Raw genomic sequence first — 23,810 nt, 5'->3', positions numbered from 1 at the left:
TCAGGCGGAGGCAAGTGGACGTAGGTCCCGAGATTCCACGCTTCCCCTTCTAGTACATTAGCCTGTCCTTCATCGTTCCTCAACAAATCCTGAAGCTGCCCCCTTCTCCACCACCACCCCCTCATCTAAGCTGCTGGAGCGTTTTGCCTAGATAGTCACAAGAGTTTCCAAACCACCCTCCCTGCCTGCGCACTTTCTCCTACCATCCATTGTCAACATAGCAGAGCAATCCCTTAAAAATAGAAATCCCATCACGACACTCTCCCGCTTAAAGCCTTTCGGTGGCTCCCAGGGCACTTAGAGTAAAAGCCATGTGCCCTGCTTTGGCTCCGAGTCCTTCTGTACAACCTGGCTTGACATACTTTCCTGCCCCTCCCATGAGCACTCTTGGCTCAACGGTGGGCTCCGGCCACACCGGCTTCCTTACCAGCTTTCAAGCACCAGCTCCTGTCTGGAGGTCCCTCCACCACCTGCCCTGGCCTAAACAGGTCTCAGCTTTCCTTCCTGATGTCCCAAATGGCATCAGGTCCCCTGTTCTCGATTCCAGCACTTTCTTTTCACATCCCACACTGTGGGCTGTAATACAGACTCATCTGTTTCCTTGAATCTGATTCCCACCAGGCTAGGATTTCCAGGAAGGCATCTCTGTCCTTAGCCACAGGATCCTAGCGTCCAACACTGTTTCTGGCACGTAGTAGGCACTCGATAAATATTTGTTTAAATGAATCAATACTTGAAAGGATAAATAAATAGCAGCCAAATGGCCTGATGGAGCAGCAGGAGTGTGGGGGAGGGGGTGGGGGTGAGGAGGCCATGCAGCAGCCAGGGGAGGGAGGCTGAGGAAGGGCTGAAGCCAGAGTCATCGGGCCTGGGGAGGCTTGGTCAGAGGAGGGGCCAGCCTGGGCAATGCAGGGGCTGCAGGTCAGCCTAGAGACCTGAGGTGGTGAGATCCTGAACCATGGTGTGAGCAAGAAGAAGAGAGGATACCTGACACCTTAGCCCAGCTGGTGGAGAAGATGGAGGGAGAGGAAGAGCTCTGGAGGGTTCTAGCACTTCCAGCCAGATGTTAGAAGCAGAACTGTCTCTGATAGGAACTGGTGTGCTGGAAGAGGAAGTCCTATGTTTCCTAGCCCCTGAATTCCTTCAGGGTTTCCTCCTCGCACCGAAGGGGGCTACATCTGGCTCATCTTGGGTTCCCCTGGGGACCTGCCCAGGTGACCTTTAGCATCGATTCAGGTGAAATGGTTCTAGAAATGTTAGAGGCTCCAAGAGGTCCCCACACCTGAGTCAGCTCTCTCCAACAGCAGAGGAGTGAGTCTCTTATTTGGCAAATGCCTATTCATCCATCAGAACCCATCCTGAATGGCCCCTATTCTGGGAAATGTTTTCCAGCACCATCAAGGGGAGCGTCTAGTAGGTGCCCACAGCATCGGCCATGCAGCGTATGGCTCAATTATCTACACACCTATGTCCTCCATTAGATCAGGAACACCCTGAGGGACAAATGGCTCTTGTTCTCTTTTGCACCCCCAGTACCCAGGATGGTGCCCAGCCCGTCGTCGGTGCTAGATAAATGTCTGCAGAAGAGACCAGGGAATCGAAGTTCTGCCTGTAAATCTCACCCCACCAGCTGGCCTCATTCATCCATCTCCAGACAGCTGAGCCTTCCACTGATTTGTCTCATCTCTAATCTGGCCCCCACACTGACTTGGGGAAGACAAGGGTCTGCAAACACACAAGCACCCACTAGCTCACCCTCAATGATTCAGCTGAGGTGAGCTGGTTGTCATCTTGCAGAAGGGGTGGGGTGCCAAGTGGTTGGGACACCAGGTGGGGAAGATTCCCTGGGACGCACACTGAAAATTCTAGAGGGCCGAGGGGCACCTAGCAGTTGGAGTGGTAGGGTTTATTCTCATTGGCTGACCGTGTCTCAAAAGGATAACAGCTTCTCTAAGTGGAGTCCAGGCACCAAAAAGGCCTGGAACAGAAATCACTCCCTGAACACAGCCCAGCTTCCTGGTTACCTTGGATCCTCAGAGATAAGAGATAAAGGTGGCCTTCAGAAGGGGTGCAGGAGAGAGGAAGGACATTTGTCTCAGTGGCCTCTAGGAGCCAGACACATGTTCAGAGCTGTTATTCCTGTGTGTCTGGATGTGGGCGGGGAGAGCAGTATGCAGGGTAGGGTGGGGAGGGCTCAGAGCAGGGGAACAGACAGTTTCTTTAACAAACTAGTGTAAAGGGTTTTCCAGGTATTATAAGTCCTTTCATAATTTCCTGATTTGTTTCATCCTTGCTATTGCTATCTTTGCTTTTAAAAAAAGATATTTTATTTATTTATTCATGAGAGACACAGAGAGAGAGAGAGGCAGAGACACAGGCAGAGGGAGAAGCAGGCTTCCTAGGGGGAACCCAATGCAGGACTCAATCCCAGGACCTCGGGATCACGCCCTGAGCAGAAGGCAGACACTAAATCACTGAGCCACCCAGGTGTCCCTCTATCTTTGTTTTATAGATGAAGAGAGCACAGCACAGAGAAGTTCGGGAACTTGCCCTGGTCACACAGCCAGGAAATAAGTGGCAGAGCTGTGTTTCAAACAGACAGCCTGGGCCATAGCCCATGTCTCAGCCACTACACTATGCTCCTGGTTCTCCACTTGTGGGTCCTGAGGACGACTCCCTTCCTGCCTGCCCTCCTCAGGATGAGTTCCATGTCTGGGCAGGAACCCCAGATAGTGGCCTAGCTGTGCTCCTCAGCCTCTGGCTGTCATACCCGATCCCAGCTACACATAAAATGCATCAGGTTGGGCAGCCTGGGTGGCTCAGGGGTTTAGTGCCACCTTCGGCCCAGGGCCTGATCCTGGAGACCCGGGATCGAGTCCCACGTCAGGCTCCCTGCATGGAGCCTGCTTCTCCCTCTGCCTGTGTCTCTACCTCTCTTTGTTTCTCATTAATAAATAAATTTTTTATTTAAAAATAAAATAAATAAATTATTTATTTAAAAATAAATAAAATAACGGGGATGATGAATTCCTGAAAAAAAAAAAAGCATCAGGTTAACTGGGCTGAGACACGTGCCTGTGTGGGTGAGTACCAGCAGGCCTGTGCGTGTGTCCATGTGGGCTTCCAGGAGCGCATTGGTGTATGTGCCTCTGGGCAGGGCCTGGTGCAGGGGAAGAGGGGACTTCGGGTGGGGGCGGGGCAGCAGCGGCCTCACCTTCAAAGAGGAAAGTCTCATTCCAGTGGGGGTTCAGGTTCTTCCGCTTCACCTTGGTCTCCAGCTTGTGCTTCTTGTCTGGCAGAAGGTAGATCTTGACAAAGGGGTCGCTGGTGCCACTGAAGTCCTTGGCTGGCAGCTCCTGGGCCTTCATGATCTTCACGGTGAGGGTGGACTCTTGGAAATTGTAGCCGACGCTGAACTGGATCCGGCCCAGGTTCTCCCGGCTGCAGCCCTCGTGGGCCTCATCCTCTTCAGAGCCTGGGGAGAGCTGGGGGTAGGGGGAGAGGGCAGCAGGGTTGGGGAGGATTCTGCTTCCCCCAGGCCCCCACCACAGCCCAACCACACTGAGGAAGCCTCCCTGTGCTTGGAGCCAAGTCCTGCTGCTAGGGGCTTGCTCTCCCTCTGCTCACAATGTGGGACTGGTGGTGGCCCACCTCGGTCATATTCACATCTGGGCGAGGGTGGTCAGGTCACACAGGAGGGGCAGAGCCAGAACAGCCCCTGTCCCCCTACCAGGAACCTGAGAGCAGTGTGCACCCCACTCCCCAGCCTCCCCTAGAAGCTCTGGATCGGCCCACTGGCCCTGACCCCTGACCCAAGCTCCAGCACGCTCAGGTTTTGGCTCCCCACTCTCCTCCCCAACCCCACCCACACAGCTGCCTTGGTGTCCCCTGGGCCCCGAGCTCCCCCTCCTGCTCTCCACCCTTGACAGCCAGGCCAGGCCAGGGCTCACTGTGAAATGCACCAGCACAGAACCTGGGCTACAGAACAGATGAGGGAGGTTGTTCACATCTCAAAAGAGTTTACCGAGATATTTCTTTGGAAAGTGACTCTCCGGGGTTCCAAGGATGATGTGATTTACAAAATGAGAAAGGCGACTTTTCAGGAGCAACGTCTAGTTTGTGTGAGGCATAAATTCTCGTAGGAGTGCTAAAAGTACAGGTGTCCAGGCCCCGTCCTCAGAGAGCCTGATTTGTTGGGGCTGGAGGGGCTAGGCCAGCACAGTGGTTTACAGAGCATCTCAGCTCACTCCTAGGAGGCACCGGGGGCTGAGGGCCATGAGGAGGAAGGGATCTACCCGCATTCAGTCCCCACCTCCCAGGGGCAGGCTCTTGGGCCAGCCCAGCAAGGGACAGGACAATAGGACATAGGCGAGGAGGGAGGCAGGGTCATCACCTTCCCAAGCCAATGATGAAACTCTAGAGGGAGTTAATTTGGGGGAGGGTCTCCCAGCCACATCTCAGCTGTGGCTGCTCAAGGGAATACCTGCAGAAGTGTCCCAGCAGCCCAGGTCCCGTCCCAGAACCATGGGTCCAAGTGGCCCAGGCATCTCTCTCTCTGAAAGCTCCCCAGGTGACTGGATGGGAACCAGAGTTGGAACTCATGGTAACTGCTGGCCCATTTTCCCTCCCCTCTTTCCCTACAGGAGCCTTCCCTGTGCCTCCTTCGTCCTAGGGAGCAGCCCCAGGCTCTGAAATACTAAATAATACAGATAATAAGAATAGACATAGTGTGCACCTACCATGGCGGAAGACTCTTACATCACCTTCTTACTGAATCCTGACAACAAGCAGGGCGAGGCGGTTATCACCACTCCCTAGCTGAGGAGACCATCTCAGAGAGGTTAAGTCACACAGCCAAGATTGCACAGCATTATGGACCCTCTCTGACCTGAAAGCCCACTTTCTACCGCAGAAGACTCATGCCCCAGGGCAATTTGGAGACTCCTCCCCCCCAAACCCACCACCTCAAGACAGGGAGAACTCACCTGCCCCAGGTGAGAAGATTCAAATCATGCTAAGAACAGCAATGACCATGTCTGGCCTCAACCTGTGCCCTGTGTTTTGACTCATTTACTACCTCTCTGCCATCTGCGTGAGGCAGGCACCAGCCCGTACCAGCTGGGTTTTGAGCGCACAGAGGGGACTCACTTGCCTCATGTCACCCGAGTGTACAATAAGTTGAAACTCACAGCCAGGTCAGCGCCCAGCCATCACGGGGGCCCTTCCAGCTCCCCTCACTGACACCGAAATCAGCAACTGGGGCTTCATCAGCCACATGCTGGTCCTGCCTGGAGCTGGAAGGAGGGCTGAGCAGCCTCCCCTGCTCTTCCTCACAGTAGAAGAGGATCCCTCCAGCTCCTACCCAGTTGCCAGATCCAGGCAACCCTGCAGGCTCCCCTCCTGACCCACAGAAAATGTGGCTTCCCTCCCCAGGTACGGTATCCCCCACCCCACCGCCACCCCTGCTCCTGCCTGCTGTTGGAACCAGCCTCACTCCCTGTGCATCTCCGATTCTGCACCTACAGAATGGGACCGTAATATACATCTTGTGGGGTTCCTGGGACGATTAAGTGGGCTCACGTCCTGCTCTGTGGTCTGGCCCCTGCCACTGCTGGCTCCGGAACCCGGAGCCTGGGACATGCATGAGTAGGCAGTGGCAGCAAAGCACTTGCCCCTCCTGTTCCTTGTATAGTTTGGGTGGAGTCCCTGGTGACTGAAGCCCAGTGACCCCAGCCCCTCTGAGGTCCGTCTGGTCACTTGGCTCTCGGTTCCCAAACAGGGTAGTCTGCGGGGTGGGAGGCCCAAGCTGGGCCTGGCTCTGTACCTGTTCCCAGCTTTCCCAAACCATAGTCCCAAGTCCTAATTAAGGAGCTGGGGCAGCTTGAGGAGCTGTTTCCATGGCAACCAGATGGTCATCCCTACCATCTGGTAGATGGTACCGGGACCCCAGGGGAGGTGTCACCTGAGCCCCTGATCCAGTAGAAGCAAGCATCCAAAAGCATGCCAGGGCTGGGGTGACCGGATAAGGGTGAAACTTGGCCTCCTCTCTTGATCCCGTTCCCTTAGTCCCTTCTTCTGGACAGCTATGGTGGGGTGCCTGGCTCCTGACCCCCACCTTCTGATGGCCTGGGGGCTGCTGTCTTCCTCATCACTATGAATGACAATGACCCAGCTCTGGTCTAGGGCTGGGCAATGAGACCTCACCTGCCCATCTCTGAGCATCTGCTGAGCCCTGAGCCCACAAGTGGGCCCTGGGGCCTACGCTCCCTTCCTCTGTCTGAGGCTGTCAGTTCCTCCCTGGGGGCAGTGCAGCAGCCAAGCTGACTGGGAGTGGGCTGTTCCTGTCTGGAACCCAACCACTAGGAAGCTGTAAACAATTAAAAGGATGGGCAGGGAGGCAGCATAGGCTGTGGCATGGCCCATCCAGAGGACAGTATGGCAGGGCCCACCTCCCAGAGGACAGAGGAGGGCCAGGTTCATGGGGGCCTATGGTGGGCCTGGTGGGTGAGGCCCAAGGGAGACCAGATCTGGAACAGGGAGAATCTGATGCCCTAATCTGGATCCGAGAGAGATGCATATCCTAGGGCCCACTCAGTCCTGCTGACTGGGAATCTGCATTTTTAAAAAAGTTTTATGTATCCAAGTCATCTCTACCCTCAGCGTGGGGCTCGAACTCATGATCCCAAGATCTGGAGCTGCAGGCTCTTCCAGCTGAAACAGCCAGGCGCCCCATGGGAATCTACATTTTAACGACCTCCCAGTGATTTGTGTGCTTATTACAATTTGAAAAGTGCTGGCTAGAAAGGGGCAGTGGGGGTGATGGTTGGGGCTGGCTGGAACCCTAAACGGCAGAAGGGGAGGGCCTAGGGCGCTGGGGCCCCAAGGAGCGTGGCAGCTGCAGTGCCAGGGTCTGAGCAAGGGAACCTGGACTGGCAAGGGCTTGAGAGCCCACAAACTTGCTTCCCTCTCTCTACAGGAGGGATTGGGGAGGGGACTTGGGTCAGGAAGTGGAAATGACTTGTCCAGTAAGCAGGCATCAGGTTCTCAAGCTCATGCCCTAACCCTCCTTGGGACTTCTGAGCTGGCAAACCTTTGACTACACCCTACAAACCCCCAGCTGCCCCATCACAATGTCTCCACCTTGGGGCCCTGGCCCTCCTTGGGCTCTTTGGCCAGCACAGGTGAGGCAAACGGCTGGGACTCATGGCTGCCACCAGAGGGTGCAATGCGAAGCCTCAACCTCTGCTTTGGTGAAAACACCCCAGAACTGTAGGGCTGGGAGACTGGGGGTGGGGGAGTGGGGTGTGCACAGAAGACGCTCAGCACAGTGGTTCCCCACTCTCCCCACCCCCGCCAGGAATCAGGACCTGGGGGTTCCTACTCTCCTGTTATTTTTGGGCCCCGCTGGACCCCAGCAACGGGAGTTGAGGGAGGTCCCTGGAGGGAGCTCTGAGACCCGCTCACTGGGAGCTCCACCTCTGATCTCCACTCAGGGGGAAACCACTCCGAGAGAGGGGACACACTCAGCCCCAAGCCTTTCCTCCCACGTTCATAAAAATACCTTCTACGAATCGGTTTACTTGGATCCCCAACTCAAAGACCCAGAGAGAAACTGGAGGAAGTTGGGCATTCTTCTTCTCACTTAACAAATGAGGAAACTGAGGCACAGAGAGCCTGTTCTGGGGGAAAGGCTGAGAAAAGAACCCAAGCCTTGCTTGCTCAGTCACCACGCTGGTTCCCTTTCCTGAGCAGGCAACTCGCGTGCTGTCACCAATTTTCACACACGCCCCTCCCCGGCCCCGGCCTCCCAGCCCAGCTCCTGCCTGGTGCCCCGGCATCCTGCCCTTCTCACCATGAGCATCTCACTGGTGAGGGAGTTGACAAGATCCGAGACGGAGGAGCGTGGCTCGGTCCGGCGGTCAGACTCATCATGGGGTGTCTGGCCTGGCACTGGAGCTGTGTTCACTGCTTTCCCTCCTGCAGGTAACCTGGAGGCGGGGGGAATCTGAATGAGCACAGGTCGGCGGGTGGGCTGGGTTGGGCACCTTTGCCGGGGTGGCGGTGGCACCTCGTCTGAGACCCACGCAGCCACCATCTCCTTCCTGCAGGCCAGCGGGAGCTATGCTCTCGTCCACAGGGAAGCCTGATTTTCCCCTAAACCAGTGCCCAGGGCCCATCTGCCTCACCTGAGCATGATGCGGCTAGACTGCCCCTGTGAGCACCGTTCTGGTGGGTATTCCCACTGTTCCGGTTCCCCAGAAAATCCCCCACCATCCAGTCACTGCCTGAATGGTGGTCTCTGAGCATGGCCCCGTTCCCAGAGGCCCCCTGCCATCCCTGCTTGCTCCAACCTGGCAGGGGAGGCCCCCAAGGTGGCATGTCCAGGTCACCCCCTGCGTCATGACCCTCTGCAAACACACCCAGAGTGCTATCTCCCAGAGGCCCCACCTGTGTTTGTTCAGGCTGAGAACACATGGCCTTCAGCCACGAGACAGACTAGGTGAGGTCAGGACCACTGTCCACACACTGGCCAGTGGAACTTTCTACAATGACAGCAGCGTTCTATTATCTGCACTGTTCATATGTGGCTACTGAGCATTCGAAGTGGCCAGTGCGACTAAGAATAGAATTTTTTAGTTTTGTTCAACCAAAACTAATTCAAACAGCCACCTGTTGGGTAGGGTGAACCTACACCCTCTTGCTCCCCAGTCCCCACCGGCCTCCTGCTCTGAGGACTATGTGTGGGAGAGATGGGGCACCACTGAGAAGCCCTGTATCTGCCATTCCATGCGAGGCCCTGCGTGCACCCCGACTCCATACTGCTCTTGGGAAGCTGGGCTCTGTGGCCCAGCAGCTGGGTGGTGAGCCCAGGCTCTGTCCAGCCGAGGCTCAGAAAGGGGGCACTAAAAACCTGCTCAGGGACCAGGCTGGAACATCTCATGAGAAGGAAAGGTGGGGCAGGCAGCAAGGAAAATATGGGAAGACTGGCAGCACGGGGCTCAGGACAAGCTACCATAGAACAGCTCTGAGAGTACCAGAGCCACAGACTCGGAGACACACACAGGCTGGACAACACCCTTGGTATGGACAGGCTGCTGCTGGCACACGGTTGACCACGACAAGCAGACAGACATGCACAGAATATGCCAGGCCCTGGAGGGGAGATACCAAGACCCAACAGCAAGGTGTGCACAGCATGCCCATGCATGCGTGTGCACTGACGCACAGACACACACACACACACACACACACACACACACGAGTGCACACAAGCCCGGCAGACACCCAAGGGACTGGGGAGAAAATGGCAACGAGGCAGGTCGACCAGAGCAGTGAAATGACACACACACAGCGATGTGCACACTTAGATCCTGGGAGGAAACATCCAGGGAGACTCAGTCATGCCGCCGTGTGCGTGTGAGTCAGGACAGACTGAGTCCGGCTGAGCAGCAAGCACTTCAGGGACACACGGCCTCAAAATTGGACACACACGCACCTGCCATAACTCGGCTCTGCCTTGACAGCGCAAGACACTCCGCCCCGCCTGGGGCCAGCAGGGGGTCCCCTCCCGGAGGCGAGGCCATGGCAACACACGCACGCACACGGGGACACACACGCGGACACGTGCTTACGCAGACAGGCACGGGGAGGAAGAGGACACTGAAATAGCTAGAGAGGTAAAGTCAGGTTAAAAATAGAGCGGGACAGGAGGAGAGCGCCAGATTGACTGCTGAAGGTATGAGAAAGTTGGTTATTTTGGCCACACCACAGCATCAGCACAGCTGTAAAGCAGCCTGGGAAGATGGTCAGCGCCACTGAAGCTACTGGAGGTCACAGGACAGAGAGGGACAGAGAGACAAGTGCACAGAGAGGCAGAGGGGGAGGCGAAGGAGCCTGTCGCTGGCCCAGGGACATCCCTGTGAGGAGCAGATGGGAAGAAGGAGAGGGGGAGAGAGGCCAAGAAAGGTTAGTCGGAGGCCAGTGAAGAAGGCTGCAGGGCGGACAAGGAGACGAGCGAGGCGGCCGAGAGGAGAGGCAGAGAGGAGGCAGGGAACACACACCAGGACAGAGGAAACATGGTGGCTTGGGGGTGAGGGGAGTAATGGGGGGCCAGGTCCCTGCCCTGCCCCGCGCCCCACTTGAGTGGGGGTGGGGCACGGTGAAAACCATTCGGATCCCGAGGAGCCACGGAAGGGATGGCAGAGAGCATGACATGGGGATGGAGGCAGCGCACGGTGGGTGAAGGCAGCAGGGCACGGGAGCCACGGTTGGTTCTGGCCTCCTTCCTTCCTCCCTCCCTCCCCACTGCAAATGCATTCGGGTCTTGGGGCCCACTGAGGCTCAGACACTGGGAGATCCGGGATGGGGGGCTTCCAGGCCACCAAGGATCCTGGGAGCAAGGCAGTGACCAACCTTCCCATCTCCATGATGCTTCTAGATGCACCCCCTCACTGATCTGGGAATTGGAATGGCTGCTCCTCCTTCTGGGGCCTTCCTGTCATCCAGGGATCTGCTGCTGACAGACCTCCCCAGGATAGCCAAGGCCCACCCACACCCCAGGCATCCAGCCAAGGGGTCAGCTGAATGGGAAGGAGGGGTTTGGGGTAAAGGGGCAGACTCTGGGTCTGGAGGCAGAAGCTCAGGCGAAGGGGACAGCTGACCCAAGCCTACCATTCCGAGGTCCAAAGAGCTAGGAGTTCAGAGGAGTGGAGCCCTAAGGTGCCAGATGCCCGGTGGATGGTGTCAGAGCCGCTTGGGGCTAGGGAGGGTGCCAGGAAGGAAGCGCTCAGTTCTGGACACCCTCACAGGGCCCAGTTGCCCAGGAAACACCCCAGAGGCCACGAGACAGAAGGGGTGGGCGTGGCCAGGTAGGAGTGGCAGGTGTCCACCCTGAAAGGAAAGCCAGGGGAGGGGAGGGGGCAGGGGGGGGGGGGTGCAGGGCCCAAGGCCTCCACCTCCACCCACACCCACCCTTCCCAGGAAGGCAGGACAGCTGATGTAATGGTCAGAAGGGATGGGCGTGTTAGAGTACGGAGGGAGACCTACATGGCAGAGGTAAAAATAGGCTGTGGGTGGAAATGGAGCCAGCTAATGAACACATGGGTGACGTGAAATCTCGTTTCCAGCCTGTGTCTGCTCCTGCACACTTCACACCTTTCCCCGGCAAGGAGTCGGGTTCTCAGCAGACTCCCAGAGGCCTCCACCCCCTCCTGCCGCCTCTCCCCCGTGGCCCTGGCCCTCTCTCATGGCACTGTGGTCTGCCCGGGCCCAGTCCAGGACCTCCGCGGTGCCAGGTGGGCTGGAGGTGGCAGGCTCTGTTCCTCCTGCTTCCCAGGACATGGGCTCAGGGTTTGACACCATCTGTGCCACTGAGTGAAAGATCCCATCCCTCTCTTCCCTCCCGCCCTCTGGGGATTTCTGGCTGTGTCCATCATAGACATGCAACTGTGAACTTAGAATGGGAAGAAAATGAGAGAAGCCGCTGGCGGGACAGGCAGTCAGCTGTCTAACTCTTGGCCTACCCTTCGGTAATCCACAGGCCCCTAGTGGCAGCCTGGGACAGTCCCCTCCTGCCTTATGGGCCTCAGGGAATGTCAGCATCCCTGCCCAGTGCACAGGATCTGACAGGCCCCCCAGCCTGAGGGGTTCTTCCCTCATTAGAAGCATAGCATGCCCAAGCTGGAAGGGGTCACCCCCTTCAGTCCTTCGTACAACAGACAAGGAAGCAGAGGCTCAGAGAGGGGCAGAGACTCGCCCAAGTCTGCAGAGCGTGGCTCTGGCACAACCAGAGCTAGAAGGCCAGCATCCTGGCTGTCAGCCCACAGGCTCTCTTGTAGGCCTTTGGAGGAACCCTCCCTCTGTGACTACAGGTGTGTGGCTGACCCAGCCCAAGGCCAGGTGATGGGAGGCAGCCAAACCAGGTGCAGGATCACCCCACCTTTGCGATGCTGCCTGAGCTCCCAGCCCTCCGACCTTTCCCTGTCTCCTTCCCCATGAGTGCTCCTTGCCCTCCCTGAGACAGGCGGGAGATGCTTCCCTGAGTTCCTGGTGGCAAAGACTTGGCTAAATGCCCAGCCCTCTACTTGGCCTGTGCTGTGGCCATACAAGAGATTCCAGAGGACCTGCGTAGGGCTCCCAGTACCAAACAGGGATACTGTTTGGTACTGGGAGCCTAACTGGCACTTGCTGGCTGCTCTCAGCCCCTTACCCTATCCCCTCCTCCTGGTACCTCAGGCTCAGAGCTTCCTTTTGGTTCTTTCTGGTCACCAGGCCTGTCCTATGCCCCAGACCCTCTCCACCAGGGCTCCTCCACAATCAGCCAAGCAGCCCAGCCACACCCACGCAGTACCCCAGCAGTGGGGTACGCTATTACCCCCCTGTGGGACCTCCAGGCAAGAGGGAGGTTGGGGTGGCAGGGATGAGGGAGAATAGGCTGGTGCCCCTTCCCTGCATCCCCCCGCCCACCAACCACCAGAGAAACTGGGATTTCAGGGTTGGGGGTGGGGCAGAGATGAAAGATGAGGGGCAGCAGTGGGCGGGGGGCGGGGGGGGAGCCAAGCAGGGAGATGGGGCAGAAAGGCTGGCTTGCTCGGGCGAGGGCAAGCATGCCTGGGGAGCAGGCTTGATCCAGAATGGTCCCAGGACAGCCACGCTGGCCTCGGACCCATGGGACACCCCAGGGTGGCCTGTGTGAGGGCACCAGCCGGGGAGGGGGCTGTCCTCCCGCTCCAGGATCGCTGAGGGCACCACCGCCTCATCCAGCAGCTGGGCCAGGGCTGGTCAAGGCCAGTAGCCTCTCTGCTCCTCCATCTCTGCCGCTGCCGCTGCAGGCCTTTGCCTGTGCTCGTACCTCTTGTCCCCCTGAGCGTTCTGGTTCTGCTGGGTTCCTGGGTTTTGCAGGTCAGGGATATTGGCAAAGTCATCCTGTTCCGAAAGCCCTAAGACCAAGGATAGCACCACCATCCTGCCTTCCCTGCCCGAGGTGGGCAGCCCACCAGCCGGGAGGAAACGAGGAGGCCCCACGAGTGGGGTCGGGGAGGGGAAAGAGAGAGACAGAGACAGAGACAGAGACAAAGAGAGAGAAGAAAAAAGCGTAAGAAACTGGCCCTGCAGGAGAGAAACCACACTTTAGCACTGTCAACAGTTGTAGTAGAGCAGAGTCGGGCGGAGGCAGGAAGGGAGAGAGGGAATGAGGGAAGGTGTCCATGGCCTGAGACCAAAGCCTGCCTTGGGGCCAGAGAGCAAGATGCTCTGGAGGCATTCGGGGAAGGGGCTGGGCAGAGGCCCGCTGAAGTGGCATGTGCCCGGGATGCTGCCAAAGAAGACTTGGGGCAGGCCGGGGGAGGGGAGCATAGGCTCTGGGGCATGCAGACTTCCAAGGTGAACTCCTCTCCAGCTCAACAAAGACCAGAGGCTACTTGCTCTGGCCATCTGGGCCCCTGGGAGAAGAGGGAGGGCCTCCATTGCCATCGTGCTTTGGGATATGCAGGCAGGTTTGGGCTCCCAGGTGGGAGGTTCTTAGAAAGTTTGGAAATCCGACGGGCATTGCACCCTGTGCTTATGGAAGGCCCTCATAAAGACATCATCTCTGGGACATGGACAGCCAAATGGCCCCGACACCAGGAGGGGTCCCTGAACACACAGCCCCGTAGAGAACGGAAGTCCCTTCTGGCATATCAGGTGTGATGGCCATTGTGGGCCTTCTCTGGAGTTCCCAGGAATAACTACTGAGGCTTTTGGGTCCAGTTCAGCGGCCTTTCCTTGGAGAAGCAGTCCAGAAGTCACCAAAAAGCCAAGGTGGAGAGAGAGAAAGTGCAGGAAGCTGGCAAGGTCTGTAGGCATCCTGGTAGGACTCAAGGGAGCCTGTTTCTGCAGTGAGGGAGATCTGTTAGAGGCTGGAGCCATCCTGCTTTGAGGGAGGCTCGGTCCAGGCAGACAAGGAACTGGCAGCAGCCCGGGGCCAGAGGTCAAGGTATGATGTGATGTTTTCCATATGGGGCATTCTCAGAGAACCCCAGAACAATGGCGGGGTCACCCTGCATTTTCCAGGGACAAAAACGTGACCTGCTGCTCCTCAAATTCATCAGAATTCATGGGCATTTTCTGGGTATTTTGTGGAGCTCATCCGGTGCTGGATCTCTCATTCGAATACAGCAAGAGCGGTATCTCGTTTGGGGGAGGCAGGAAAGCATGTCTCAGGAAGGGCCAAGGGAAGGATGGTGTAAGCTCAACAGACTGTTCCAGAGAGGTGGATCGTGGGTTGATCCACTGTCGAGGAAGGCAAGGTTTAGACAGGAAGAGGTGGCCGTGGTTATTTCCTAGAGAGGTTGTCAGAAAGGGAACTCAAACAGGTGAGAAGTGGCGCCTGGGGCAGGCGGGGAGCAGCAGGAAAAATGGGAGAAGGCAGTGGGGGCTGGGGCAGGGGAGGAAGCTAAGCGGTTGGGCTGCCTTCTGTGCCATGCATCTTGGTCCTGGGCACATTACTCCATGCTGACACTCTTGCTGGCATCTAACTTTTGGGAAACAAGTCCCCCTTCCCTCAGGACAAATCCTCATTTTCTTTGTTCTGCCCACCGAGGTACTGTTTCAGAGTTGGTAAAATTCCATTTGGCTGCTTGGGAGCAGGATGAGCTGGTAGAAGGAGAACCCAACGAAAACAACATGTTTTTCCCTGGTTAATGCATTTTTCAGATACTCCTTTTGCTCTCCTTAAAAACAAAACGGAAAAAAAAAAAGGCTCCTCTGCATAAATTCCCAATTTGTCATTCTTGCCTGCAATACAAGCTGCAAGGGTGAGAATGAGAGGCAAGAGGAGAGTCTGTGGTATTGTGTGTGTGTGTGGGGGGGTCATACCCATCAAGCAAGAGGAGGTGGGGTCCAGGAGGCCTCGCAAGCCCTTCCACCCTGGCTCCCTACCTGGACCAGCAGCATTTGGGACAGGAGAAGGGCCTCAGAAGCACACCAGCTAAACTGTAAGGCGGGGGTCAGAGGTGGGCAAAGTACAGCTGGTGGCCTGTCTTTCTACAGCCCGCAAGCTAAGAATGGCTTGTGCATGTTTAAAGTGTTGCTTTAAAAAAATGTGATCGAGACCACGTGCCCCATAAAGCCTAAAGTATTTATAATCTGGCCCTTTACAGAAAAATAACTTGCCGACCCCTGCCGTGAGGAATGACAAGTGGAGGAGGTGGGGAGTTGTGTGATCTCTAGTGATGGCCAGCAAATGAGAGGCCCATAAAGCCATGGTGGGTGCAGAAGTGCAGACAAAGGATGCTGGCACATGAGTGCTGCTCATCAAATCCCAGTCGACCAGTGCTGCAGCAGGCAGGGAAGAGTTGGTAAACAGAGGCTTTCCTGCATCTGGCTCCCTTCTTCCGGGTGCCTGGGGACAGCCCCCTGCCCTAGTCTGATGGTTCCTAGAACAGGAAGCAGGGTGATAGCTGTGCAAAGAGCAGCCTGAGGGCAGGAGGAGCAGAGGGGTGTGGGGGCCCTCTGGCTCCCTGTTCTGTTCAAGCCACAAAAGAACCAATTCCCTGGACTCTCCTAATCCACACCTGTGCCGCCGTATCTGTCCCAAAACAAACTACCACCAGGAGGCTCTGCTGGGCATCTTGTTTCATGAAGACACCAGCTGGATTCCCAAGGGTCTTTGGGTGGGGGAGAGCCCCTGCAGATGTGCTGCCTGGATGTGCCAAGTAGAGTCGGGGCAGCAGGTGCTGCCAGGCCAGGGCCACAGGCCATTTGCATGGGTGTGGGAAGCCGGCATGGCTAGGCCTCTTCTGTTGGGGTGCCTCTGCCAGGGGCAGGCCTCCCATCTGCCCTGGAAGCCTGGGCAGGGGTCTCAGCTGGAGAGGTAGGATGCATGGAGGGACCTGCTTGCTTTCAGAATCCACACATCTTGCCAGTGAGGTGGGCCTTGATACTGGCCTTCCCCTTCCTTATATTAGGCCAGAGGCGGCAAGTGGTATGAGGGAGGTCCAGGTCTGCCTGGGCTCTGAGAGTGAATGCAGATGCCTGGAGTGATGCCAGAGAGAGGGTGCTCTGGGCAGGGCCCCTACCTGTGTGAGGGGGACAGGGGCGGGACAGCATGTGACCTCGGGGAATGAGGAAGGGCTACAGTTAGATACCCTCAGTGATATGTGGTTACTTCTCAGACCTGTGCCCTTGAAAGAAGGCTCTGATTTAGAAAGAATGTTTTCTAATGCTTTGAGGGGAACATCTGAGGTTTATCCTTAGGGGATGGGTCATTCTGAGAGCTGGATGACAGGTGGCTACAGAAGGTCACAGAGGCAGAGGACAGAGCTGATGGCAGGAACCGGGGAAGTGAGAGGGAGGAAGGAAGTCCGGGAAGGTGAGCAGAGTCGGGTTACAGGGAAGAGGTATTTGGAGGGTTAGAGGCAGGGCCAGGAGCCCAGGTTTGGGAGGAGGGGAGCAGCCTGGGACTAGCAGCAAAAGGAGGCAGACCTGGTGGCCTCAGCAGCATTGTCCGGTGACTGTACTGACTTTTAGCAGGGGGATGTGGGGGTGTGTGGGGCTTCTCCAGGCCCCAGGAGGCACCGAAGAAGGGGAGCTGGGGTCCTCAGAGGGGTGGCTCAGATCCTTCCATGGGGGGGGGGGCTTCAGGCAAGAGCCTCGAGCCACAGGAGGCTGGGGAGGGGTCGGCCAAGTCTGCTCAGCATCCTGCCCCGGAGATGGAGGCCAGGAGTTGTGCAGGGCCAGCCGCTCCCAAGGAGATGAGAGGAGGGAGGTTGGGTTGGGAGGAGGGGGCTGGCCCGCTCAAGGGGGGGACTTACAGGAAGGATTTCATGTCCAAGCCTCGGTTTCGAATCTGCCCCACCACGTGGTCCCAGCTGCCTGGGTTGGAGCGGCTGCGGCCACCGGCCGCCCGGTACTTGGAGCCGGCTGAGGCGCCCTGCCGAGCCTGGACTCGGCCGGAGGCCCGGGGGTTGGGGCCCGGCGCCGAGGCCATGTGGGCCTGCAGCTGGCCCAGGCTCTGGCTGGTGGTGGGCTGGCTGGGCTGCCGGCCCCGCTGGTGCTGGCTCAGCGGCTGCTGCAGGCTCTGCTGCCGCATCAGAGTGCGGGGTCGCTGGCATTTCGGTTCTCCCGCGGAGCTGGGGATAGACTCAAGGGTAGTGGCCGTGGACAGGGTGGAGTCCTCGAAACTTGGGGCAGGTGAAGGAGAGGAGAGAAAGGAGAAGCAGGTGAAGGGATCACAGTGGAGGAGAAAGAAGCCAAGGGTCAGGACTAGGAGGCCCCAGTGCAGGGCGCGCTCTGCTGGACCTCGCTGGGCCTCCATTCCCGATGTCGTTGCTGCTGCTGTAGCTGCCACCACGGTCCCCTGCACCCGCCTGAGGCCCCCGGGTCAGCCCTGCCCGGCCCACCCTCTGGCCTTGGCTCGGCTGGCGCCCGAACGCCTCCTGTCTGAGCAGCTGAGGGAGCTGTGGAGACTGCGTGGTGAAGGCGTCCCCGGGGCCCTGGGCCTGGTGTGCCGAATGGCAGCGGGGAGAGGGAGATGGTGCCACTCCCTCCCCCGGTCTCGCTGGGGGATCCCAGGAAAGTCTGCCTCTGTGATCTAAGGACAATCGGCCTTTGGAGACACAAAGAAATCCAGGCCAGCGCAGAACTGGCCTAATAACGTGTGGCAAGTCAGGGAAAGCCAGCAATTCTTATGCTGGGGTCACGGAGGCTGGGGACGACGGTCTGAGGACACCCTCTGCCCTCAGACCTCTGCCTCGTGGCCAGGGCTGCCTCAGGACTCAGGCTTTGGCACCCATCTCTGCCCTCCTGCCTGGGTTCCTTGTTTCTGAGTTTCTGTGTCCCTTCCTGATATCTTGGGAATGACTCTCAGTCAAAGGAGGGACCCGGGGAAGAAGCAGATGAGGTGGGAGCCCCAGGAACCAAGTGTCTGGCCCCTTCGCCCCAATTCTGATGGAAAACAGGGTGACTATGCATTTGCAAGAGGGCACCCGCCTAACAGGCCCATTGGCATCCCTGAAAAATGCTGATAAGGGGCTGGGACAGGCAGGAAACCGGACATGGCTGATTAGAGGCGGTAGGAGGTCAGAGTGATCTGGGGTTCAAGCCCCAGCTCTACTGCTTCCAAGCTGTGGCATGTTTTGGTGACTCAGTTTCTTCATCTGAGTGTCTTCATAAAATCTGGATGAAAAATCATCTCTGGGCTGCCTGTGTCAGGGCTGCCATGTGGACCAGACCTAAGGAGGTCAGGCCCAGGGACACTGTCAGGGCTGCCATAAGGACCTGATGAAGTCAGGCTAGAGCTCCCCTGCCAGTGGTATCTGCAAACTTCTCAGGAGACGGAGGTAGGAGGAGTCAGAGACCCCTGGCCCGCCCTCTTCCCAGGCAACCTGCCTGCTTTGCTCCCTGGCCAGAGATTTCAGCACATCCCACAGGCAGGGCCAGAGCCTCAGACATCCCAACCTCCTCCTCTGTCCCCTCCCTCCATCTCCCAACCCAGTGGTTGAGGGCAGGGGTTGGCACACTATGGTCTGTGGGCCACATCTGGCCTACCACCTGTCTTTGTAAATAAAACTTTATTGGAACACACTGTCATTCATTTATATCCTGTCTATGGCTGTGACATGCTTGAGTGGCCATCAAAGAGACTCTGGGGCTTGCAAAACCTAAATATTTCCTATCTGGTCCTCTGCAGGGAAAGCTTGCCAACTCCTAGTCTAGGACCACACGGTGGCCATGTACCTCCCACCGGGGCTGCCTGAGGGAGGGGCCCCAGGGCCCTTGGAGCTGCTTTCACCACTGCAACCAGACCTCAGCTTTGCTCCTCCCGAGCCTACCCTGGGAACCAAAGGACATCAGTTAGACTGCCCCTGTGGGCTAGAGAGAGAAAGAGAAAAAGAGTGAGAGCAAAAGAGTGAAAGTCAGAGAATAGTAAAGAGAGAATGAGAGAGAGGGGAGAGAGAGAGAGAGAGACAGAGGCAAAACATGGCTTTAGCTGGGAGCTGGGGGGTCTGGAGGGGGCAGCAGCCTTGCCTAGCTCAGGCCTGGAGCCGGGGCTACCACCAGAGAGAGGTAAAGGCCTGGCTGGCCAGGTAGGCTCACAGCTCCCTGGGGGCAGGCCAAGGCAGGGGAGGACGACACTTGGACGGCCTCCTCCTCCTCTTTGCTGACCTCATTTTGGTTTCCTATCACATCCAAAATTAGTCCAATTTACAACCTCTCAGTCACAGGAAACTAAAATTGGTGCCTCTAGGCCTGGAGCCAGCGGATGGCATGAAGGCTTCAGCCAGCCTGGAGTCTGTGGCCAGAGCAGCCTGGGGAGGGAAGTGTGCTGGGCCTGGCTCTCCAAGGGGGTGTGGGGCTTCCTTCCCTGACCTTACTGAGTCTCTGAAGCTGTTGTCCGGGGAGAAATCGGCCTGTGTGCCCTCAGGCCAACAAGCAGATAAGGTCTCCACACAGTGACCCTCAGTGGTCCCAAAGGCAGGAATCCTAGGCCTTCTGAAGAGAACTGGGGGCAAGAGTGGGGGGTGGAGGCACTGAATGGAGGCAACAAGCTGGCCCCCAGCTAAGGAGGGCTTGGGCCTTCTAAGTGAGAAGTTGCTCCCTTAGCTGAGAATGAAGCTGTTCTGATTGTTGCAAGTGGAGCCTGCGTCCCAATGGGTGAGAACGGTAGGAGTTCAAAGGATTTAGAGAGCCTGGGAGGGCTCAGCTGTGGGGAAATGGAAGTTTCTAAAAGCCAAGATGAGAATGAGGCTGCCCCATGGTAGGGGAGGAGAGAACATATTTTCTGCTGTGAACAGGGGCCAGCCCTATGTACATGGCCCAAGAGATGGACCATCTCGTTTGGCAAAACTCAGAGAGCTACTAAAAAGGAAACAGCTCTTCCATCCGATGTCCAGACCACCCCTGCCAAAAGAGAGAAGCTAGCTGCTGGGGAGGGGAGGGTGCTCAACAACCCAACCGCCAAGAACACACCACCCAACAGCTGCCAGCAGGACAGCTCGCTGCCCAAGACTGGGACAGCCAGTGGGGATGGCTGAGATGAGGATGGACCAATGAGGGTGGCCCAGATGCTCATGGTGGGCTTACAGGACAGATGGTGAGGGGGGCGGGGGCGGGGGAGGGTACAAGCAAGAGTGGGACAAGCCAATGGAGGCAACCTGATGGTCAAAATGGAATGGCTCAGCCTCTGGGTCTGGGGCCATTTGCTGGCTGTAAGAGGGAGGCTCAGTGGCGGATGGGTGGCATCAAACAGAGGCCAACTCCCCAGGGACGGGATGGTCCAATGGCTGAAAACCATGGGTAGTCCACAGAGGGATGACCTGGCGGCTGGGATAGGGAGTCCCGCCAATCAAAGAGAATGGGATGACCTGAGGACTGAAATGAAGCTGCCTGGGGGGTGGGGTGGGGGTGCAGAAAATGAAATGACTTGGTCACCGGCAAGGAAAGGGACGGATGGGGAGGATGGGGACAGCAGCCGGGAGGCTGAGATGTGACATCGTATGGCTGTTAGTTGTGCCCGATGGCAGGGATGATGTGCATCTCATGAAGCGATGGAATGAGCCAGGGGCCAAGGACGGCACCTCTGGGGGGGCAGCAGCGGGGCATGCTGGGGGATCCCCGCTGTCCCCCCGCCCCCTGCGGGCGGTCCGGCCTGAGCTTGGGCTCTGGTGGCCACAGAGCCATGACTCACTTGGACAAGTTGAGCTTCCCTGCGGCCAGGTGGCTCTGTACCGTCCGCCAGCGGCCTCTCCCCGCCTTGCCACTGCTGCCCGGCTCGCTGGGGGCAGCCCCACCGCCGCTTCTCAAGGCGTCCTCTCCGGGTGGCGGCACCGGCGCTGGCTTCTCCCCCGGCCGGCCTTCCCGCTCCACCGCCAGCCCCGCCGCAGCGGCCACCTGGGCGCCCGACAGGAGGGTGCCACTGAGGCACGCGGGAGGCAGCCGGCCAGAGGGGCGCCGGGGGTGGCGGTGGGGGGAGAGGGTGGGCCACACGTGGGGGTGGAGGGGCGAGGGAGAGAAACAATGACAGATAAAAGAAAGAAAGAGACAGAGAGAGAGGAGGAGAGAGACAGACGGACAAGAGACAGACAGAGAGAGAGAGAGAGACATCAGCGCTGCGAGTGGGTTACAGCAGAGCCTGCGGAGAGGAGGGGCCGGGCGGGCTGGGGTCAGAGAACAACGCACCACGACAACGGAGGGGCGGCCCCTCCCCACCGCCTGGGGCAGGGGCAGCGGGGGTGGGGGGAGGGCAGCCACCTCCAACTCTATCCCACAGGACAACGAAGGGTTAACGACGGAGGAAGAGCGGGCTGTCCAGGCCAGGAGGCCCCAAGGCAGGGAGAAAGAGAAAGCCGTGTTAGTCAGAGTTCATCACCACCACCACCGTCACCGCCATCACCGCCACCGCCACCACGACCACGACCACCGACCACCGACCACCACCACCGACCACCACCACCGAGCAGCCAGGGCAGCAGCACACAGCAGGGAGGAGGAAGCGAGCCACACCGAGAGGGGGGACCAACGGGCAACCCCATCCTGACTGCACAGAAGGGGGTGGGGGACCGCGGGGGGCCAGGGGGGAGCCAGGTGTGGCTGCGGAGGGGCTCTCCTGCTCAGCTGGCCCTGGCGGGGAGGGGACAGTGGAGACGGGTGGGCAGGTGAGGGGAGGCAGGAGGGGTTGCTCGTCTCCATGGCCAGCCTGCCCATGGGTGCACGGGTGGGGAGGTGGGGGACGGGGGATGGGAGCCGGAGGGTCAGTGAGGGCCAGGGGGGGAAGGGGGGCGTGCGCGGGTACTCGGATACTCAGTACATATGATCAAACCAGGTAAAGTCACTCACTTGAGGGACAGTCGTGGGTCGCCATAAGGGGCGTAGGGTGAAATGTTTAGAATAAACTCCTTGGGAGGATAGGAGCTCCATTTCTGCTGCACTGTGCTCTCATTGTTATTCCAAAAGTCTCTGTCTAGATCGCTGGAGGGGCAGAGAGAGGGGAGAAAACAGGGAGATACAAGAAGAAACAAGAACCGCAAGTCCTGCGGGGGTAGAGGGGACTGGGGGGGGCAGAAGAGACGGCCCCCACCCCCCCGGGGCAGCACACACAGAGAGCGGAGAGGGCCAGGGTCTGCTCCTGCAGGAGGAAGAGAGGAGGCAGCTGTGCCACGCACACACGCACACACGCACGCCCGCTCACACACGCGTGTCTGCACACGCTCACACACTTGAGGGCCGGGAGAAGCGACGCAGAAAGGAGGCGAGTTGCAGGTGGGCACACTGGAGCCTCACACCCGGGAAGCTGGTGGGAGAGAGAAAGATGGTGAGAGGCGAGGAGAGGGCAGGGGCTACAGGCCTAGGGTAGGATGGTGCAGGGAGCGGGAGAAGGAGAGGGTGCTGGTTTCTGGCTGGAGAGAGCTGAAAGGTAGATCAGACCCTGCTGTCAACTTGCTGGGCACATCCCCCCTCCTGGCCTCAGTCTCCCTGCTTGCCAAACCAGAACATTGGCTGCATCTGCTGGGGTGCCAGCTCTCCTACAATCGAGACCCAAGGTTCTCCCCTCTTCCATGCACCTCCACTGAGCCGCTCCTGGGGCTCAGCTCCCTGCCCATCTTTCTCCTCCTTCCATTGGCCCGAGGTCTTCCAGCCTCCTCTGCTCTCTCCCCTCCTAGGACACAGCCTTTGCATGAGCTCAGTGGGATCTCAGCTGAGCTGAAGACAGTCTCCACTCATCGCAGATGTGGTGGTTGGGTCGTCCCCCAGAAAAGAGAAGCATCTCCAGGCCTCTGATCTTGCTGAGGATGTGACAGGTCACCCAGAGCCCAGCAGGTCCAGTGTTTTGGGCCCGTGTGATGGTAGCCTGTCTTTCTCTGTGGGCGCTGATAGGCAGACTCAGCCTCAGGTCCTCAACACGTACCTGAACTGCCAGCCAGGGCAGCCTCTCCCTGTGCCCTTGATCCTTTCCAAGGTGGAGCTGCTGGGTCTGGAAGGGACCCTCTGACCCAGTCTTCTCACCCCCTCCTGCCCTGAGACAAGTCATATGAATGCAGCAGATGTGCTGGCAGCACAGGGAATGTGGGGACTTACACTGGGGGTTGGCTGCAGAAGGCACAGCCTGGAAATCCCAGAAACCAAAGGCAAGGGGCTCCATCAACTTGTCAGGCTCCTGGGGCCCTGAGGGGCAGGCCTGGGAGCACAGGGAGAGGAAAGGCAGAAGAAACAGGCCACAGGAACATTCCAGAAGGGAGCCATGCCTGAGCCCTCAGAAATGCATCTAGGGGAAGGAACTGGGGGTAGGGGAGTTGGGGGCAGGGCTTGCACTGAGGCTGTGCCAACTACTCAAGGTCAAGGCAAGGGCCCTGTGGAGGGGGGAGGCCACTGGGAAGGAAGGCACATCTCCTGAAGATGGAGCAAACATGTTCTTGGGAAACCTGCTTCTCTCCCCACCCCCTTACCATACCTTGACCTTGACCTTGACCTTGGTTCTTAGCCTCAGACTTGGGAACAAGGCAGAGAAGCTGAGCAGCCACTTCAGGCCCAGAGGAGGTGGTGGTCCTGGCCCAAGGGGGTGAGGACAGTGCCTGCCTTTCCAGAGTGCACCTCAGAAATGTCTCACAGGGACTCCGTACACAGGGTTCAAAGCCAAAGTCCTGGGCCAGTTTGTGAGTGGCACAGTGGAGGCTGAGGTGGGAGAGGCAGGACAGGCCTTCAGCCCTGGGAGGCCTGTCCCTGGGGATGCTGCCTCAACAGAAGACCCTTTTCCTGCCAGAGACATCCTTTTACATCCTCCAGTGTAACAGAGGGATGGAATAGTTGGAAGCCTCCCTCCCCCTGCCCTCTCCAGA

General features: G+C 58.1%; 1 protein-coding gene across 7 annotated transcripts in view; it reads right to left on the bottom strand.

Annotated features, from left to right (window-relative positions):
* The window catches only part of SYT7 (synaptotagmin 7), a 61,397-nt gene that overhangs the window by 7,414 nt on the left and 30,173 nt on the right, over positions 1-23,810 (bottom strand). The window contains exons 4-9 of one of the 7 annotated variants that reach the window (XM_025445674.3): positions 21,814-21,945; positions 20,666-20,893; positions 16,791-17,159; positions 12,851-12,973; positions 7,853-7,988; positions 3,215-3,485 (exon numbers count right to left, since the gene is read on the bottom strand). In XM_025445674.3, coding sequence (XP_025301459.1) covers positions 3,215-3,485; positions 7,853-7,988; positions 12,851-12,973; positions 16,791-17,159; positions 20,666-20,893; positions 21,814-21,945 — 1,259 coding nt within the window. The remainder of the gene's footprint in view (positions 1-3,214; positions 3,486-7,852; positions 7,989-12,850; positions 12,974-16,790; positions 17,160-20,665; positions 20,894-21,813; positions 21,946-23,810) is intronic. The other 6 variants (XM_025445676.3, XM_025445675.3, XM_025445679.3 and 3 more) reach the window with 6 other exon arrangements.

Source organism: Canis lupus, chromosome 18, assembly GCF_003254725.2.
Source record: "Canis lupus dingo isolate Sandy chromosome 18, ASM325472v2, whole genome shotgun sequence".
NCBI lineage: Eukaryota > Metazoa > Chordata > Mammalia > Carnivora > Canidae > Canis > Canis lupus.
Note: the sequence above shows the minus strand (reverse complement) of the source record. Positions and strands in the feature narration are given on the sequence as shown.